Source organism: Tyto alba, unplaced genomic scaffold (assembly GCF_018691265.1).
Source record: "Tyto alba isolate M040663 unplaced genomic scaffold, T.alba_DEE_v4.0 Super-Scaffold_18, whole genome shotgun sequence".
Lineage (NCBI taxonomy): Eukaryota > Metazoa > Chordata > Aves > Strigiformes > Tytonidae > Tyto > Tyto alba.
In genome coordinates this window covers 31,654,426-31,669,514 of record NW_024881280.1, presented here as the reverse complement: position 1 = coordinate 31,669,514, position 15,089 = coordinate 31,654,426, and the positions used below count along the sequence as shown (strand labels likewise).

General features: G+C 43.7%; 1 protein-coding gene across 1 annotated transcript in view; it reads left to right on the top strand.

Annotated features, from left to right (window-relative positions):
- The first annotated feature begins 226 nt into the window (after nt 1-226).
- The window catches only part of ITPK1 (inositol-tetrakisphosphate 1-kinase), a 153,472-nt gene continuing 138,609 nt past the window's right edge, over nt 227-15,089 (top strand). Inside the window, exon 1 of the mRNA XM_042790570.1 lies at nt 227-433. Within this exon, the coding sequence (XP_042646504.1) occupies nt 339-433 (95 nt within the window). The 5' untranslated portion in view covers nt 227-338. The remainder of the gene's footprint in view (nt 434-15,089) is intronic.

Genomic DNA, 15,089 nt, shown 5'->3' with positions numbered 1-15,089 from the left:
GGGGGGGGTTAGCGGCTTCCCCGCCGGCAGCGGCACCTTCTCCGGTTCGCCTCGGGGGGCTCGGCTGCCGGCGCCGGGGCGAGGCCTGCCGCCGCTCGGAGGCTGCGCCCGGCCGGGTTCAGCGGCGCAGAGCGGGCGAGGGGGGTGGGGGGGGGGTAGCGCCGGCGTCCTCCGCCCGACTGATTTTTTTTTTTTTTTTTTTTTCTCTTTTTTTGAAGCCGTTGCTTCGCAGCCGCCGGGTGCGAGCGGTAGCCGGGCTGCCCCCCGCCGCCCCGGGCCGATTCTTCCCTCCCCACCCTCACGTCGCGGGGCTGCCGCCGCCTCTCCGGGCCGGCACCATGCAGACCTTCCTGAAAGGGAAGCGGGTGGGTTACTGGCTGAGCGAGAAGAAGATCAGGAAGCTGAATTTCCAGGCCTTCGCCGAGCTGTGCCGGTAAGGAGGCGGCCCTCGCCGCGCCGCGGGGAGCGCCGGGGCGGTTGGGGCGGGCGGCGGCCCTCGGGGTGGGACCGGCCCCGGGGGTCGGGTCGCTCCGGGCTCGGCCGTGGCCTTGAGCCGGTTCTCGGGCGTTTGGTGCTCGGTGCGTGGTTCCCTCCCGGCCGGGTGTTCCCGCCAGCGGCGGGGGAGGGCAGGGCAAGGGCTGGCCGGTGCCCGGGGGGGGGGGGGGGTCTCCTGCCTCCCGCTCACCTGGGCGGCTGCCGCGGAGCTCCGGCGGGGGCTCTGCCCTCGGTTACTGCCCGGGGAAACCTCCGCCTGCCGCTTCCCGAGGGGGCTCCAGCGCGCCCGGCGGAACGCTCTCGCTGGGGACCTCGCTAAGATCTGGAGCCGGAGCCCTGTTATCGTCAGGAAGAGTCAAATGACAGGGAAGGGCTTGCCTTCACGGCGTGTGAAAACACCTAAAATTAGGGTACACGATCCCTCGAGTGAGCTCGTAGTCACCCGAGACAGAAATGAGATGTCTGAAGGTGGTATAACTGCATTCTGTTTTCTGCAGTCCCAGAGGTAAAGGTTAGTTCGATAAGCTGTAATTAGACTTTATCTGAATAGCTTCGAGGGTAATACATGTGGTACATTACACAATTTTATTATTTAATTGGAAGTGTAAACTCCAGGTGGGTCCAAGGTCTTGTGACACACGCATTACAGCTTCTGATACCGAACAACAGCTTCTTCTATATATTGCGTTCTAATAGTAAGTTTATAACAAGGCTATGGAATCAGTTTTTGATAATTGAAAATATTCTAAATTAGCCATGTTCTGGTTTCTGTGAAGTCTGTTCAAACTTTGCAGAATATATTTCGTGAGACTTCAAATACGCTTTATTAAAGCATGTCATGCTACAAACACCAATTCCTGTGAAATTTCTCTTGGCAGCGCTTGCTTCTTTCTGTAAAGATGAAGGAGGCAGAAGAAACAGAAAACTATTTTGAGAAAGTGACAGAAGCTTTTACATCAGCTTGTGTTCTTGGCATTCTGTATTCTCTTTGTCAAACTTCAGCAAAACTTAACAGAATTTTTTAAAGTATAGAAAAGACCACAGGTTCTGGTTTAATATCTTTTTAAATTTCACGTGATTCTCCAAACAAAATACTTCTGGATGAATAATGCGAAGCTTTGACCTTGCCCAAGAGATTTTTGGTTCTTGTTGTGTTCAAAAATACACTTTAACCTCCAATAAACATAAGAAAAATGTCATTTGGCCTTGGGGTTTGGTATAGGCTGGTTTTTGTGCCGAGAAACTAAGGGTAATCTCAGAAAACACATAAAAAGCTTTTTGTAGTAATTTGGTTTTCATTTTTGGTATTATGTGCTGTACATTTGTATGTTTAAGAATCTCCAACACTGACTTTCTGCCCTCCGCTGTCCTTGTTTCTCTCTGACTAGGTTATTTGCTTCGTTTTTCTCTGCTTCAGAAATTCTTTACACTTGTGTTACATAACACGGATCTACAATTTCTTTGTGTACTGTACAAATTTATAAATAGTTTTAGGTCCTCACAGTGCTGTGAAAATTGATCTCAAAATGTCTTTCTTGCTACACTACTAATTTCTTGGTGAAAATTAGACTATCTTATTCAGCACAGGCTAAGCTTACTTTGGTTAGCATTTACAGACACTGTATATGTCTGTTCAGTCGTGCTCTGACGTTTTAAAAAGCATTTAATGTTAGTCTTTCTGTAGAAGCGGAGTTAAGTGTTCGGTTTAAAGATCAGTGCAGTCACTGGAGCAAGTTGTGCTGATACCTTGGATGCTCTGTTTTCCTTCCCGGTAACTTTCATTGGCACCAGTGGGAAGCTGGATTCATTTAGGCAGAGATTTCAAGTATCTTAGGCATAATATTTACTTGATTACTTGTATGTTTGTAAGCTTTTGTTGCTGTAGAGAAAGTGGGGCCAAGCTCAACATACATCTTACCAGTAATATTTGTATGGTAGGAAATACAGCAAGCGTACTCATTCCTTTATAGTGATTCATGCAGTAGAGTGGACTGTGTCTGTCTACTCTATGTACTTTATGGTGGCTGTTACTTGGAATTTATTTGCCTATTGCCTAGGGATATACTTTCTGGATGACTACAAAGTTCAGTTTTCTTTGTATGGATTTGCAGTGAAGCAGTTATATAATCCAGGAAAGTAAGAGAAGCCTCCTAATGAACTCCTGTAGCACGCTGGTTTTAAAGCAGGGGTGTTATAAGGATGAGAAAAATCTTCATTTCTTTGCAGTCTTTCAGTGCACCTTTAGTGCAAAGCACTGGCGTCCTAAAGGGATCGTGAACAGATGCTTCAAAATTCGTTCCAACCATCCTCTGAGAGATAGTCGAAGAGCTGAACGACTTTCTTAAGAGTGGTACCAGGCTTTGTCTCCAGCAGCACTCCTAAGCTGAAATGTTACATTCTCCTAGCTGAAATGAGACGTGAGCCCGTGTGAGTGGACCTGCAGATAAGGTGCTGCTTTAGGTCATAGGCAGGCCTGCCTTCACATTTTTCTGCTCCACAGAGGCTGGGCAGAAACCTTAAATACTTCCCTCGTGCTTGTATCCATTCTTAAAGCATAACTTAGGCTGCTGGGTTTCAATAGGTTTCCCTGTTAAGTTATGGCATCTGAATTCTTCTAGTTCTTTTACTTTGGAGAACTTAGACACCCTCCTCCTTTTCTTAAAACTTTGGCTTGGTTATGTAAAGTTCTGGTAACACATGTGTGTGGCATGGCAACTGTCCTGCCTGAACACAGTGTCTTGGGTCTTTTTCCTAAGCTTTATATCTACGAGGTGATCTTCCTCGTATCAAAGGCCTTTGAGCTCACCTGCACTTCTGGTCCTCATTGTGTCACGCTAGATGCGTCCTACCTGAGCTGTGTTCTTTGTAGAGCATAACAGCCTTGGCTGTGTCTTCCAGGTGTAGCTCAAGGGGATGAAAGCAGTGCCAGTGGTGATCTCTATCTCTACATTTATAGCCCAGACCAGCGATTCCCCAATTGTTGGGTGACTGCAGCCCTTAATGGTTCTACATCTCTTCCAGGCTTGGAAGTGTGGTTTCACAGGCCTGTCGCAGAGAATCAGCGGTCCCTTGGCCTGCAGGTTTCACGCCTGCAGCTGGTGTCTCACCAGGGAGACTACACCTGAAGGTGGGCCAGCCTTGCTCCGATCCTCTGGCCGAACCTGTCTCTGTATAGAGAGGAATGTGAGCTTCCCCCCCTCCCAGCGCCGGGATAGCCATCCTCTGTGCTATGTCTGTAGCACCACGGCAGGGGCATTCCTTTGGGATGAGGTGTCTCCTCAGTTCTGGTCTCTGCTTCCCACAGTGGTTTTCGGTTCCACCCAGCAGCTCCTTTCTCTACAGAAAGTGTTGGTGGAGTAAGACTTCTGTCTTCCTATCTGTGCAGTTTCAGTGGGGAGAAGAGAGTCTCTGCGTCAGCCTTGCTGATACGAGGGCGTTCGTATTTGAGTTGTGATGTGAGATTGAGCTCTTCTGGGCATTTGGTACGGGCTTCTTATCTCTTCAGTTGCATTTATTATTCAGGAGGCAATTTAAGAAGCTGCTGCTGCCAAGTAGTCCTGTGCTTTTGAGTGGAGCTGCTAGGACGCCATGCTTTGTGTTGAACTTGGTATTATCTGCATGCTAGCATATATGCTGCTGCAGTTCCCTGGGTAGGGTCCCTTCTGGGACTGCAGCGTGCAAACGTCTGGTTTCTGCATCTCAAGTCGACTTTCCTCTGAGCCTTTATATTCACCTCCACCAATGTGATGGCACAGCCTCAGAGCTCCAGATAGCTGGCTACTGGCAAAATACTTTTTAGCAGGCTATAGGTACTCTGTAAGACAAAGTTTCTAGGGGCTCCTAACTGAGAATTTAGGAGCTCATGATGTAAACGTGTAGTTCTGGCATTGTCATGTGTCGCTGCCACTGCTGAAAGGAACAGTTCCTCCTTCCTCTAGCTGCTTGGTCTCATCCTCTGTCTCGAGCTGGGTTTAGTGGTTATGCAGTTGGCAAAGACTCTCTCAATCCCATCAGTTCCCTGCTCATCACACTGACCTTGGAATGGTTGTCACCGTGCAGATGCATGAGCACTAATACAAGGTTAGGGAAATGGAGATGTCCCATTCCATTACAGAGGTGACAGCTGTGGTGTGAATTGCAGATGGTGGTAAAGTCCCTTGGATACCCGTATTATCCTTTTGTAGAATGTGCATAGATGTACTGTCAGGTCTCTCTGGATGTCTTGAATAAAACGAGTCCTGCTCATGCCACATGAGGAGTGGTGGTGGCAGTACAGATAAAGGCATATATCTGTTCAGGAAAATGAGTTGTGTGTGTTTGGCACCAGTTCAGAGTAGTGAGGTACAGCCACTTAGAAATGGCTGTTCACTCTATAAAAGCCTCCATTTCCTTGGTAGTTGTTCACCTTGTCATCTGTTAATACAGTCTCTTCTGGAAGCTGTGGAGATGTGAGGCAGTTAAGGCAATGTGAATAAGTTATAGTGATATGAGGTGAAGGGAAATATGCTTCATCCACAAGGAGATAATTTAAAGTCACCCTATTGGGAGTGATGAGCTACTTCTCAGTTATTTTGGGCAAAAACATTCACATGTGCAACTCGTAAGCTTGCATGGTAATATGGTATCTCTTCTGTGTAGCTATATACATAATGAGTCAGAATTTCCTCTTTATAGCATGTAAAAAATGAATAGCAAAGGAGTTGAAGAGTTGCCTGAAAATGTAATGCGTGTCGTGATGAATCCTGCAGTTCTACAGACAGAAGAACTGTGCTTGTACATCCTAATGTTCAGATTATTTATGGTCAGATTTTATTGTGCTCTGTGTTTTTTTTTTTTTTTTCATAAAAGCAGGGTGAGTGTCAGGAAATGACAGAAATTCTGAGAAAATAAAATTCTGACCACAAAATAAAATGGAAGTGGGGTAATTGAGAATGCCTTCTAGTAAAGCCCAGTTATCTTGATCTTTAGTGAGCAAGTTGAATTGTCATCTTCCTTCCTTGGGAGATCACCCATGACAAACCGATAGCATTCCTTGGCACACAGAAAGCTAAGGCTTCTTGGTCTGGTTTGGATTCCCAGGTGCTACCCCACTGCTGAAGACTGTTCTGAAACTTGAGACCGTGTTCTTGAACCGCTACCTGCATCAGTTCAGCAGGTCTTGGGTTTATGCAAGGGGATGTACTTTTCTTTGGGTATGTAGCTCCTGTTAGAGCATGTGTCACCTGTACTGAAGACCATTTGGGTATGACAGGTCACTGTGGTGGGTTGGTTTGGTTTTTTGGGTTGGTTTGGGGTTTGGTGGTGTGGGTTTTTTTGTTTGGGTTTTTTTTTTTTTTTTTTTGATTGAGTTATGATGAAGCTCTTCTGATGCTGATACCAGATTGATCTGCTGAACATAACAACCAATGTTTGTTTTTTTCCCACCAAAATATTATGCCTATTTTAAATTTCTGTATGACTTGAACTTGTTCTTTTTTTTTTTAAGTTAAACTGATTCTCTAACTTCTGCCCGTTTCATTTTCTGTGATAGATAGTTTAGCCCTCTTTTACCACATATGAGAAGCTACTCTATTTAATAAATCTACCATAAAAAGGCAAACACTGTTGTCAGTGCTGTTGATCTGCATGGCTCTCTTTCTCTTCTAAACTTTATTTGTGGTCTCTTGTGTGCTATGGCCTGTAAACAAGAACCTAAACATGAGTTTTAAGATAGATTTAAGAATAATACTGGTTTGAGGGTATTGAATTAATCTGTTTCTTTATATAGCAGGCCATGAAGTATATTGCATATTTTTTTTTCAGGAAGAACTCGGGGGATTTTCTTTAACCCCAATTCCCCACAAAAAGCACCTAAATACTACTTTTGTTAAATGCCTGGCTTGTGCCAGTTAGCTTTTACAGCCTTAAAAGCCATAAAAACAAAATGTATGTGTGTTGATCAATAGTTCCCATTGTTGCTTGTGTTAGTTTGAAATACTATATCATGAGAAGTAACTGGGGGCTGGCTGGGTGGGTAAGTTTCTTTGACATCAGCTCTAACAAAGACTTACAGCTAGCCTAATAGTAGAAATTATACAAAGCCATGAGAAAGTGCTGAAGGTGGTAGCAAAAACCCCATGTATTTCTTGGAGGAAAAGTTCAGTGTATTTCTGTGTTCGTGCTCCTTCTTCCAGTATGTAGAGAAGACTTTACATCACAGAACTGGATATATGTGGGTTTTCTTAATCTCTGAGAGTGCTTGTTTGTAGGCATCCTTCTCACAAAAAGCTCACTGCGTTACGCTTGCAGAACCATTTCACGGGAAGAGAGCGCAGCCGCTCTGCAACAGAAGTGACTACAACAATCACCCTTTCATAGCAACTCTGTTTTGTGATCTAGTAATGTTTTACCTCAGGTTCAGGAAGTTTGCGTCGTACTTATGGTACATCCCTTTACCACAACCTGTTCAAACTGATACGCAACAAAGAACAATAATAAGCTTGCTCAGGTGGCAGCTCTTCAGAAAAAGATATGTGTTCTTTTGCAGGTTGCTAGCTGGATACAAATTGACAGTGCTGCCAAAATAAAAAAAAAAAAAAAAGTCATTTTGGGGTACATAAATTGGGACAGAGCCTGTAAAGCACATGAAGTAATACCTCCATTCTGCAGAGCACTGATAAGGCTGCTGCTGCGGTAGCCTCACCTACTGCCTTTAGTTTGGGGCACAGCATTTCAAGGAAAAGGCAGATCAGCTGGAAATGGCCCAAAAGAGAGCAGCGAGAAGGATCAGAGGTCTTGAAAATACAGTGTATTGTACTGTGTTATTCAACATGGAAAAGAAGGCTGGAGATGGATCTTCAGACATTGTAAAAAGCTGTTGTAGGGAAAAAAAAGGCAACAAACCAACATATCCCCTCTCTCCCCCCCCCCCCCCAAAGTGTATTCTCCAGTTCCACTGTGGGTAGAACAAAAAGTAGTGGGCTTCAGCTGTGCCAAGAAGGAGGGATGATAGGTTAGTGGAAAAGGTACTGTGATTGTCTAGGTAGGCAGTGGAATTCGTTGCTTGAGACTTCCAAGACTGGCTTGGACCAATAGGCTGGGGATGACATGGTGACCTCTCCTGAGGTCACTGTCATCCCTTGTTTGGTCCAATCTGTAATAGCACGGAAGGTGCCTGAGAAACAGTTCTTTGTGTACATTAAGTAGTTCTAAGTCCCTTTACTAATTCAGGAGTCGTGACTTTGGAAGTCTAGGCACACTGTCTGGATGCTGCAGCCTTTTCAAATACATAGGCTCAACCTGAGAGGGATGTCAGAGCAAATACTTTGTCATCTCTGCTTTAACGTACTGCACCTGGGAGGCACTGATTGACAGTGTGTCTCCTGATATTGGCAGATAATGTTCTATTCATCTCAACAGTTGACACTTTTTGGTGAGGTGACATTCTTGAACATGTTCCAAGGAAGCAGAGCATGTGAAACACTAAAATAAGTGTGATACTAGATAAAACAAGCACCTGTGCTAGGCACATCTGTGCCATAGAGCTGTGGAACAAACCTTCTTCTGTCTGGTTATCTTATTTTTCTCATTTTTTGAGTTCAGTGTTCAGTCCTCGAAACAATGGTTTGTTTTGTACTGATGGAATTTAACTCTCTTCAGAAGGAGTTATGCCCTTTACACGATGAAGGAGGAAACTGCTGATACTTCTTCCATTCTGTCCAAATACTACACAAATACTAGTTAGTATTCTCTTTTCTCTCTGTAGAGAGAAATCATGTTTGGAGGACAACCACGTACTTTAAGAATGGATTTTGAAATGACTGAGTTTTGTTGGAGGGGTGGGGAGGAATGTCCTTTACTTCAAAGTAAAATGTCCTTAGTTATAGTTCTCTTTGCTCCCAGCTGCAGTGTTTGGGCCATTTTGGCCAGGGTGTGATTGCCACTCATTCAGATTCTGTCAAATAATTCCTGTGAATTGGGAGCCAAAGCAAAATTCTGCTTTTTGCCACAGCCAGGCTGCTACCTGTCCGGGCAGGAGGGTGTGCGCTCACTGAGGTCGCTCTGAGGGCTCCCAGGGGTCTGATATGTAGAGTGGAAAGTCATGTTTCTAGATCTAATGGCACTCTTAGGAAAGTAATCGGCAGAGCCAGGCCCAAAGCTTGGAAGCAGGTTCAGTTCACGTTGAGCTGTTTAATCTTCTCTCCTTGGATGCCAGTTAGTAAAGATTTGCAATGTGTCTTGTCGCATACTGCTGAGTCACGCTTGCTTGCTTAGAAGTATTTGAAGTTGGTCCTTCCTCTGCAAAAGAAAACAGGCTTATTTTTGCTCTTCATCACACTCCTCACAGGCTTTTCTTCCTCCTTGTCAATAAGCCATCTTTGGTCCTTTTCCCCCGTAACACATTGGTTCTGTGTGTTTGGTCTGGGTCCCAAGGCACTGCCTCATGAAACTGAATTCTCCATGGTGCTGCTGGCAAAGGAGGAGAAATACTTGAACGAGACATGTCTGTAGCAAAAGACAAAATACTGGATCTTTAGCTATGAAGCTGGGATGCTCCTGGCTGTTGTTCTTGAAGCCCAGTGTCTGTCCTGTCAGACCACACCATAAATGTGTGTGCACATTGAGGGAGTCTCTCTCCCTTGAAGAGTGCTAACAGGCCAAAAATCAGTGCTTTGAGTTGAGTGTTTGGGAAGTAAGCAGCGTAGTTGTCCTTTTCTGAAACTGTATTTTAAAGTGCTGGTGACTTTTTCTACTTTCTATAGTTTTCCCCTGATGTTAGGTGTGGATAAGTACATGTAGTAGTGCTATGTGTCTTCTTACAGCAGGAAGAAATAGTTCAGAGGATTTTCTGGAAACAAGGCCTTTGGCACTGCATGCTGTAGTGCTTAGTAATGACTCTCACTGCCCAACCTTGATAAAGTTATCTGCATGTTGGGGCAAGTGGTTAATAGCTGATAGAACAAGTGATGTCTGGGGTGATTAATGGTGCTGGAAGGAAATGATATCATAAAGGTCCACTTGTGACATGCCACGCCTGCCTCAGCAGCAGCCACAGCGCTGCAGTCCTTTCTCCCTGCCACTCTGAAGTGACTTTTCTTTTTAAAAGAATTGGTGTAATGACCAGGCTTATTCCTTATTTTGTCAGCCTGGTTTCACTGCAGAGATGGAAAGTGTCATCATTTGTACAGGTGGGCTGTGAAACACTGCCAGTTTCAGCAATGTGCGATGTTTTAGCGAGTCCAGCAGTGACCACTTAAACCTGACAGGGTGTGTTTAAGAAATAACATGTGTGTTTCAGTGAGAATCTTGGTTATTTCCTCATAGTTAAAAAAACAAACCACAGAGATGAAGGTAAACACTGGTAAGTTGTGCTTTAGCTCTGTCTGCATGTCCCACAGCTGTATGTAGATGCTGCTTTGTTCAGGAACACGCTGTTCCTTTGCATTACAAAAACCTCATCTCAGTTCAGGAGATTTTACAGGCTGAGGATCCAGCCCTCTCTGCCTGCTGTCACTGGGGTCTGGTACCAGTGCAGCCGCTACGGGCCCTCCTTGCTGCCATTTGAAGGCTGAGAGGGTAGCACGGGATAATGGCGAGGTTGCACCTGCATAAGTTCACCCGTGTGTTTTGTTTTGCAGTAGAGGCCCTATCTGCTCAGAGGTGTTTTGGTTGTCAGGCCAGCTGAAGAGCTTGAGTCCAGCCAAATAGACCCGAACCCGGCCCAGCCAGGACCAGAGCGATGGTTGTAGCAGATGCTTAGAGAAAGTATGAGGCACGGAGCACAAGTGCTCACCTTGCCCGTGGCAGACCCTCTTGCCTTCTGTCAGTCACTAGTTCACAGGCTCCGGTGGCAGCAGAGGTGTCCACGGTACCATGCTTAATAGCCACAGATGGACCTGCTCCACATAAGCCTTTCAATGCATTTTTCAACTCCCTTTCATTCCTGACATCCCAAGAGCATAAGGAGGTTATCAGTGCATGTTTGCTATTCTGTACTTTGTTCTGCTGTGTTGTGGGTTTCCTTTACTTTTTCTCCTTAAACCTGTAAAGGAATAGACATTACATTAATTTTAAGTGAATGTATGCATGTTCATTTTACTAAAATGCTCTGGCTCTTGACCAATTAAAAAAAAAAAATTAAAAATCATTTCAGTCAAGATACTGTAAGAAGTTCAGAAGTCAAAAGTTCCTCCACAAAGAAAAAAGACTTTCCTGCTAAAAATAAAAAAGCTTGCAAAAGAAGGAGGAGGAACTAAAAGCTGGGTACTGTTTAGGAGCTGTCTTCTAACTTTGTCTAGTGCATGCTAATCTGTGACTTACAACCAACAGTGGAAGGCTTTGTGGAACCAAAAATCCCTAGTAATTGGAGAGGAGGATGTCCAGATCCACATTTGCTGCCTGACCAGGTTAAGTGGTAACACAGCAGAGGAGCACTCTCTAAAGGTGATGTACAATATTAGTACTACAGTAGTAAAAGAAGCCCTGTCTCTAGCATTTATGCCAAATGTACAATTCATTTTCAAATAAAACGTGCACCCGTCTTTTGTCTGATATTGAGAGCACTGAATTTTTGTGGTCTTTCTGTTGGTTTTCAGTGAACATTGACTTTCTGTGGTTTCAAGTATGGCTTTGAGTTGCTTCAACTCGGTGTTCTTTTACACTGTTGTCTAAAATAGATTTTCTTTGCCAGTCAGTCTTTAAGCACAGACTTGCATGTGCTCAGACAAGCCTCATGGTTTTAGAGTTACCGTGCTGTCTGGCACATGTGCATGCTGATAATGCGTACTCGAGACGTTTCGCTCACACATGGCTTTAATATTAGTGTCCTGTGAGATAATGTGGTTTATCCAGACTATCAGAGACTCTTTACAAGGCCTTCTGGTCTGATAGAGCTGTGTGTGAAGCTCAGCATTCGGATACGGTTGCTGGTTGGAGGGGTGGGAAGAGGAGGATAGAGGGAGCTTGTTCTGAGGTTGCCTGTGGTGCTGCTCTTGTTTTGCCGACAAAGAGGGAGCTTAATTCACTGGAGCTGTCAATCTGGTAGTTTTCAAGCACTGAAAGAAAACTCCTGTAAAAGTGTGTGTAAGTGTATGTGAGGGAGGAAAGAGAAAAAGAAACTAAGCAAGTCTACTATTTTGATGAAAGGCTGATGGTGGAAAAAAAATAGTACTTGTAGTTGCTGACCTCTAGCCTGTATCTGGCAGAAAAGGGGAAAGCATAAGAGTAAAAGGAAAGAAATATTGCTGCTGGCACACTGGGTTGGAGCACCGTGTGCTGTGCAAAGAGTATGTCATGATAAAATTGTGCAGCACCCTTTGTCACTTAGAAGTTTTCTTTCTCAAAACTGCCACCTTTTAAATCTAGTTTAACCTATGGAGAAGAAATGGCTTGTGCTGTGCTTTCAGCTGTTCCTGGTTGCACGGATTGCTAGGGGGAGCTGGGGCTATAGGGGGAAAAGAGATCTATTTACAGGTAGACAGGCACTGGATAGGGTTAGATTTTGATTTTAGGGCTTGACATTTTGGTGTAACCTTTCCTTCTCTCTCAAGGAATAGATCGAAGTCTAGGGACTCTGTCCAGACTGGAGTGAATTTTGAAGAGAATAGGGGTTTTTGACCTTTCTTGGCCCTCACAGAACCAAAATTTTGATGCACTCTGAGGAATAGAAAGTACGAGCTTGCTGCTAGATAGAGGGTTAAAGTTCTATTTTCTTTTTCTTTCTCTTTCTGATGCTATTTTAGGCCCTCAGCTCTCAGCATCTGGGAGAACTTGTGCATTGAAATTTTAATCACAATTCAGTAGAGTGAAAAATCTTTGGTCATAGACATCCCCAAGCTTAAATTGCTTTTGTTGTGGGCTAACTTTGTTTCAAGGACTCTCTAGCTAGTGTCCCTTCTAATTCCTTTGTTAGTGCAATGTGATCATAGCTTTACTCTTTATGTATGCTGTAGGGCATTGATCTTCATCACTTTTGTTGCTTACTAGTGATGGATTGCCTGTTTTTAAATAGCATTGCACCTCAAGGTAGAGCTTTCCTGTGGATCTGAACTTGCTTTTTTTTTTTTTTTTTTTTCATTAAAAACAGTGGATCTTACTACTGTCTGGTCTAAATGTAATTTAAAGCCTCTGTTGGCTATCTTTTCCTTAAAGTATATAACAGGTTATCGCTGGTTCTGGGTATTGTAATCAAACCACATGGATCTTCATTTTATAAGCTCATGTTCCCCTGAGGAGCCAGAAGTGATTAAATGAGAAAGGCACAGGGTCGTTGGGGAGTTTTGTCTTTTTTCTCTAAGTAAAATAAACTCGGGTGCATAGTACAGAATTATGGTTGCAGCAGACTATCGCTTCCATGTGTACTGTGCTGACCACCAGCTCTTCTAGTAAAACTTTTTTCTCATTTTTGTGCTGCTGTGTTAAGCAGTTTCCTGATCATGTTGTATCTTGGCTCATAATAGGTATTGTTTGGGTGGGGGCTGGCACAATATTTTTGTGGTGTGATTAGATCTCATTTATCTTGAATAATCTATTAACATGTAATGCTTGATCCCATTCCTTTTTGTCAGGTTTTCCTCTAGTATTGTTGCAGTGGTAATGAAACAGTGATTGCAAGAGACCATTGAAGAAAAAATATTTTGGGATGTTTCTTTTGTGTCTTTGGCTATAGAACAGAGAGGACAGCCACACGGGAGGCAGAGTAGGTAGGATCTTCAGCCTGATGTGCTGTGGCTGTTTGCATGTTAACAAAGAACTTCCCTGATTTTAACTTGTTCCTAGTTTCTCCTGTTTGCCATTGTGAAAAAGGTCTATAGAACCAGACAAGAGAGCTTTCTTCCAACAGGAGAATGTGCTTCTGAAACCACAGAACACAGGTAGAGCATTTACTACAGCTAACGTGTATTTTTAAAGTTACTTTTCTTTCTTTGTCCATCAGATTTGGTACCAGTGGACTGTGGAAAACAGTGTTTACTCCCTGCCCCCTACCCCAAATTACACTAACTGCAATTAGGAGACCTTCATTAAAATGCTGGGTTTGTAGCTCAGGCAAAGAATTTGGAAACAAAGTAATTTATTCTGAGGCAGCTTTACCACAGATTTCTTCTGGGGCAAAGCCGTTTTCTGATGTGTAAGATCAAGATCTCTAAATCTGTTGTTCTGTAGATGAATTAGATGTGGGTCAAGTTCTTTGTAGTAGTGCTTATTCCTAAAATAGTAATCCTTGCATATGCATTAGGCTGAGATTCTCAGAAGCTCCTACTTGTTAAGGTGCTGAGGTTTTTTGACCTTGGTGAGAGCTGAGCACGTTTGCAGAGCTTGGCCTAATACAGCTCCCTCTGAAGCTGTTGGAAATCTCTGTGGTTGGATTCCTTGGAAACTGTAGGTACCTGGTGTTCAGGTTTATTTTCTTTTTAATGGAAAGCCCAAGAGATAGGTGTGGAAACTGAATTTGTTCACAGTGGCACAAGTTTGGTGGCAAACCTGGCTTCAACACGTGGATTACTTTGCTGGTTTGTTCTTGCTTTGTTGCACTATAACTACTGAGAGCAGGCACTTAAAAAAATCTAATGGCTCGGGAACAACGATAGATAGCCAAGAAACAAAAGCGTGGTAGGTAGTAATTAAAACACGCAACCACGATGCCATTTGAAGTATTTTGAATGCCGGCTTGGCCCAGGGAAGTATCCAGTAGTGTAATTTGAAATGTTTTTGTAGGACCAAGTATAGTATTTGAGTTTCCTGTTACTTGTTAGTGCTGCTGCCGCCTTGTCTTATGTTGACTGATACGTGGGTGTGAAAGGTCCCTGTAAGAATAGATTTTTAGCACACTTAATGCTGCTTGTAGTGAAACCTGAAACACAAAATGTTTTTTTCTGGCAAATGCATGTGATCCATGTAAAATCTCCCTGTTCCCTCTTCCATTAAATCAAAGTAGATTGCCAGTTGTTTGGGGCTGATCCAGGCAGAATGGAGCAGCCTAGCAGTGCTGCTATTATTACAGTAAAGGAAGACTTGTGCTGGAGAATGTTTTTTGGTTAAGTATTTTTTCAGTCTTTAAAACAGTGATGTCTTGTGTGTGGGTGTTTTCAGCAGCCACTTTGGCTTTGAGGGCATAATTGTTGGAGCCTTTTATAAGAACGGGGAGGAAGGTTCTTTTCCAGTAAAGTTTGACTTTTTGATTGAAACAAAAACACCCTACTATTAAGTGGTTAACTTTTTTTTTTTGTCCATTTTCTATATGTCCTTGTGAAAATTCTTTCCTTGGCTTTTTCCCTCCCCTCCAACACTTCAGGAAATTAAATTGTTTATTCAAAATGTCTGATGTCACTGTTGGACCTCCTATACTAGCTCAGGAACTCAGAAGTATAACTGAAAGGCCAGTCCCGGAAAACCTGAGGTGGCTTTTTCCTGCTGAACTGTAAATGTACAGTTTGAGGGGTTTTTGAAGCCTGCTTCCCAGACAGCTTTGAAACATGATTAAAGTTTCAGGTGTACATGGATGAGCTGCAAACAGTTGAAATGAGTTTAAATCTTGTTGTCTTCCATGTATTCACTGGGTTGAAGTTTATACAGGAAATTTCCAAATATTCTCCAATCCAAGAGAGAGAATAGAGAAA